Source organism: Chinchilla lanigera, unplaced genomic scaffold (assembly GCF_000276665.1).
Source record: "Chinchilla lanigera isolate Chin_1 unplaced genomic scaffold, ChiLan1.0 scaffold00035, whole genome shotgun sequence".
Lineage (NCBI taxonomy): Eukaryota > Metazoa > Chordata > Mammalia > Rodentia > Chinchillidae > Chinchilla > Chinchilla lanigera.
The window spans coordinates 11,039,251-11,045,250 of NW_004955436.1; the positions used below are offsets into that span (position 1 = coordinate 11,039,251).

General features: G+C 37.6%; 1 protein-coding gene across 1 annotated transcript in view; it reads right to left on the reverse strand.

The window, feature by feature from the left end:
- Window positions 1-6,000, reverse strand: part of Samd3 (sterile alpha motif domain containing 3) — a 56,685-nt gene that overhangs the window by 21,915 nt on the left and 28,770 nt on the right. Inside the window, 1 exon segment of the mRNA XM_005389195.2 lies at window positions 3,971-4,138. Within this exon segment, the coding sequence (XP_005389252.2) occupies window positions 3,971-4,138 (168 nt within the window).

The following is a 6,000-nucleotide window of genomic DNA, read 5'->3' on the forward strand; positions in this document are numbered from 1 at the left end:
GAGAAGAAGACCCATTGCTCTTCCTCTGATGTGGAAAATGAGAAGGAACAGATCCAGATCCCATCTACTGTGGTTTCCCTGACACAATACATTTTGCAACGGCAACAGAAAATGACCCTCCACCAATGACACTAAGTGGTAAATATTAAGTAGCAAAATGCAATGTGGAATGGCATAAGAAGAGATTCATAGACTGGTAGAATAAGGGGATCCTCAGCATCTCTATTTCTAGTAGTTCTACTGGGACTTAGTGTATAATAAACGTGGCACCACAAACCAAGGAGAGGATGGCTTGTGTGATATTGAGAATGTGGCTCACATATGTAGAACTCTATTTAATATACAGAGATGAGCTCCAGATAATTCAGAGATCTAAACATGAAAACTAAAATTATCAACTTGGACTAAAGAGTATCTCTGTGACTCAGGGCATAGGGAAAATTGCTTCCTACAAATTAACAAGAAAAAGAGGCCAACTCATTAAAAACTGGGCAACGGATATAAAGAAGTAATTTTCTAGAAGCTCAAAAGACTAGAACACATATGAAGAGATGCTCAGAGTCATCGGTCACCCAGGGAAATGCAAGAATGAAGATACGCTTTATACCTATGAGACTTGGCAAAATTTTGTAAGGCACATTATGCCATGGGTTGGCGGGCATACAGGGAATGCACTGCTGTAGGGAGACCAGCAAAGTCATTCTGGAGAGGAACTGACCAGACTAACATGTGCATCTCCACTATGGGCTGTGCCATCCAAAGGAATAAGTCACAGCTCCACTGCCAAATGTACATAATGGGTCTCTGCAGTGCGATTTGGAGTGGCAAGGAACAGAACTTGAGTTGGGGAGGACTCTACAGTGGGGAGAATCAATGGGCCAACAATGCACACAGCAGCAGGAATGAATCTGACAAGAGTTCCAGTAAAAAAAAGAAAGTGAAGTGTGCATGAGATACAGAATATCATTCCCATTAAACTGAACCAGGCAGCCCTCAGGGTGACAGTGCATGTCTGGGAACACTTGCCAACAAAGAGATTGAGATGAAACACTTTCGAGGGCTGTCCGCGGGCAAGGTGAGAAGACAGGCAGAGAGGAATGAGGATGAAAAGGAATCAAATCAGAGAAATGTTTAGCCCACAGCAAGAAAAGTATGCCACTAAGTGAGGCATTTGGTTGACTTATCTTTAGCACCTGAGACTTTTTACACAATTTACTACAATTTAAGTTGAATCCAGTATGCGGCCATGTGGGTCTATACAATTCCAATGAGCTTTTAAAACCAACGTTTTCATCATTCAAACAGGATATTAGCAACTCACAAAATTACTGAACTTAAATCTACTTGTTTTAAGAATCTAATTATACCTCTTCATAAACACATAATAATGTTTATAGTAAAAGACAATTAAGAAAAGGAAACAGATTTATCAACTCATGGGGATAAAATTATGTAGATGCAAATTAATCTTATCTATTGCTTACTCATGGCATATTATTGCCCTGTGTTAGGCTTTTCTCTTGTTTTAACTTATTTCTTTTTAAACACAAAAGTCAGATGCCTAGGAAGAGACCACACAGTTTCTGTATTGATGGTGGGACTCTACACACAGCAGGGTGGGGTCTGGAAGTTGAAAAGACATTTTTAAATATTGCAGGGTAGCCAGCATGTTGTGGACTGCTCTAGACACATAGTGTAGGATTCTGACAAGTCCTGTCACCCATATACGATGGTGAAAGTCTTTTCAGCAGTGGAATAATGAGTATAAGACATACTGATGCCTGGGTGGTGCTTTGGCATTGCTGATGTTTCTAGTGTTGTAGCTAAGGAGAATGTACTTTAAGCAGAGCTCAACTAACAGGACATTGTGCCAGGGAGAAGGTTAAGGGTAAAAGACCTTGTGTCTTGATAGAGCCACAACACTGCAGCAGCTCGGGATATCTGTGGAAGTTCATAGCCCAAGACAAAGACATCCATTCTCCATCCTTAAGACATCTATCTTTAATTCTTCCCCCAAAGGAAAAACAGCAGAAACAAACCAAAGCAAACAGTAAAAATTGCTTCTCCTCTTGGCTCCGCAGGATCTCTCTCCAGTTAGTCAAATCTGCTTCCCTGCCCTTGCATTCATGGACAGACTAGTATTTCTTGGTTGTATCAAGATTTTCCATCTCAGCAGCATGTGACATAATTTTTTTCCTGGAAATATTGTGCCCAGGCAAAGAGTTTCAAAGATATGCACATTACCTAAGGCTATCTTAATCCAAATATACTTTGAGTTTTCCAAAATCTTAAAAATATTAACAAGAACCTACCAGAAAGTCAAAATGGGATTGAAAATAATTTAGGAAATGAGTGTAAAGATGAAATTCTATGAGATAAAGTCACCATGCAAAGCCCCTTACCCCACACATGCTTAGTGGATATATATTTGCTCCACCACCAGAGAGGATACAAAGCACAGAAACATACTGTAACAGTGCATTGTACATTTTTCTCCATCCTTTAGAGCTTTTGGCTTTATGGAACACAAGATCACAAACAAGGAGGCTGCCGATGTTAAAAATCAACCACTTGAAGCTTTGTTTATAAGGGACAGAAAAGCAAATCTTTCTTATTAGATTTGTTTGCCAAGAAAAGTGTTATATCCAGATGTGAACAACGAGCTTCAATTTAATCTTGCATCCTTCATGGTGACCTCTGGTCTCATGGACTCACCATGACTTCTAGTATTCACCTATGAAGTGCACTGAAAATCAAATTTTAGAAAAATTAATTTATATAAAATTATGTTCCTTTTCAAAGTGACTTCTTAAGAATATGAGAGATATGTTAAAACAATGTAATTCTATCTTATCATGAATTTAGTTTATTTTTTAGATTTTGTAACCAAAGTTTTTAAACACTGAGACCACTAAATTTAGGGCACATTTTAGCTATCTTATCTTTTCTTCAAAGACCAGCTATAGAATCATATTATCTTAACTAACCCATCATTTGAAGGTATCATTGAAAGGTATAATTAAATATCTAAAGTAAGCACGCACTCAAAATTTTGCATTATGCATGATGCGGGGATGAATGGCTTATAAAACATGTTAAAAATATGCCTGTCCCCTAGAGCTTATGACTGGCACTAATAAAACTGGGCTGACCAAATAGCTTGTTCTATTAAGATCAAATAAGTATACTACCTGTAAAAGGAACTAGAATATTTACATCAAACAAATTCATGAACATAAATGTTGAGTAGGGCAAAAAGTTAAGGTTTATTTATTCATATGGATTAAGGTAGAAAATAGAATTGGGAAGACAAGGAAGTTAGCTTCTCCATTTGGTCATTTGGATAGCTCTCCTAAGGAGCTTTATTAGCAGGCAGCATCATCTCATTGTTTCTTCTGGGACTTTAAAGGAGTTAAGAGATACTTTGAGGAACACAGCAAACCAGCCTCCTTGTCAGGGAGGTTAGAGTCTCTAGGCTTTGCCTGGCCTCTCACCCTGAAGTTTCCCACTGTCTCTTCTGGCCCAGCAGGTGGGGGAGGCCAGCGTGAAGCCCTGCAACTCTGCATGTTGGTTGCTGACTCCCTAAGACTTTGAGATTGAGGCCACCCTACCCGTGCAGTGTATTAAACACTTTCTCTAGCAGTCCGTGCAACAAGAACCCGGATGCACTGTAGAAAGAGAGAAAGCAATATCATTCAAGGACTCAGAGCTGTAGCGATCTTCCAGATTTTTTGAAAGGAAAAATGACAATGAAATATTCAATAGTGTTCTTGCCTCAAACTATTTTTGGAATTCCTCTTTTGGAAATATCCTCCCGTGCTTAGTCATGTGAGCCACTGATTGTACAAGTTCTTGACCACACCTCAGAATTTAAGATATCATATTCTGTTTTAGTGATTCTGAATGGCACTATTTATTATCCTTAGTCAATCAGTCAAAGTCATGATAACACTGAAAGATTGAATCTTACTTTTATTTGGACAGTTTGAATTTCATCAAATCTTGTATCAGCAAGAGTTTTTCTTGTCTGACCTCTTCGGTGTCCAAATTTGCTCTTATTTCTCAAAACTTGTTCATCATCTTCTATGGGTCTTCGGACATATTTAAAGCGATCTTTGAGGGCTCTTTTCCATAAAAACTGCATAAAATAACACAACAGGCCAGTTAATCTTTAAGAAGATTGCATTAATCCTATATAAACAATAAACTCTTTGTCTATCATTCTTGGGTTTAAAATTATTTTCACATTGTACTATAAATCATACATCTATCCCTCAATTTATCCTTAGAACAATCTTGAGACATTGCCATACCAGTTAAAATCCCAAGATTATAACTAAGGAAGCAAAATCAGAAGAATTATCTCTGTTTCCTCATAAGCAAATGAGAATGCTATTGAGATAACATCAGTCAAGGGTCTGGCATTTAGATTCTGCCTGGTTTTGTGGTCCAATAATTGTATCTCCTGCTCTTCAGAAGGTACTGTGGCCTGTGTTGGGAGGACCCAGGATCTAGTACTGGCTCTAGTTCATATTACCTAAGTAACCTTCAACAATAACTCTGTTAAGACCTAGTTTCCTCAGCTATGAAAATGGAACAATAAGGTCTTTCCTGTCAACTGCACTAGAATTTTCAGAATCCGATGAGAAGATATTTATAAACTAAAGTGCTATTCATAAAACACTAGGGCAGCCCTGGCTGTATGTTGACGTGGAGGGACTGCTGCACCCCTGATTAAGCCCCTGGGTCTGTATGAGTCAGAGATGCTCTATCAATGCTTATATCCTGGAGACTGTACATCACTGTTACACTGCACAGAAATGATAGAAAGTTGATGGTTTATATTTTTCTTAGCCATGAAGTAGGAACTAGTTCTGATATATTTGTTTCTTATGTTTTCTATGGCTCTAAAGGGCCTGTAAACCTCCAGAACCTGGTGGGAGGAATTATAGCAATCAACTGCTAGGACATTGTTAAATTGCCAATTTCTTCTTCTTAACCTCTCTCATCTCTCCTTATTAATTGACTAAGACCAGAAAAAGAACCAATCAAATACAATCTCCTGCCTTGAGTGTTAAATCAGTGAGTATTTTCTGAGCACCCGCTATATACCTGGCACTGTGAGGTACACAAATGTGTTAGGCAGAGAGACTCAGTAGGAAATATAAAGCAACCCATGGTACTATTAGCAAATCTTTTCCTGGTATTTTAAACACATATATAATCATTAGGGAGCATCCAGAGAATATGGAATATGGCCCCTTTACACAACAAATGGACAAGACTTAACTGAGACGTAAATAGGCAAAGACATCAGCCTTGGCAAAAAGAAATCAAAACACAATAATAACCAAATGCAATGCATAATCTATGATTAAACAACCCAAAATCCATTCTAAAAACATTTTAATAATTAAAAAAATGAATATGGAATATATGTAATATTATACAATTACTGCTGGTAGTATTTCTAAGTACAAAAATTGTATTGTGGATACATAGATTGTCTTTATCCCTTTAAGACATATGCAAAAGTATTTAGAGATGATATCTGTATCATGCTCTTAAATTCTCAGCTAACACAAAATCAAATGTAATAAAATCTTATTAATCATTGGGTGTAGACCTGTGATTCTCAACCAACATAGTGATAGTGCCTCCACCTCCTTCCCAGAAGACACCTAGTAATGCTAATGGAGTTATTGCAATTGGGGTACAAGGGGTGTTATTCACACCTAATGAGTATCAAAGATGCTATTAAATCTACTATAATAGTACAACACCCATCATACACAATTATCCAGTATCAAGTCTAAAGAACTGACATTTTTCAAAGTAAAAAGTAGAAAGTAAAATTAGTCCTAAAGTAACCAAATGCTCACTTACACAATCACACAACTCTTTCTCTTTCTCTTTCTCTCTCTCTCTCTCTCTCTCTCTCTCTCTCTCTCTCTCTCACACACACACACACACACACATACACACACAGATACATTAATG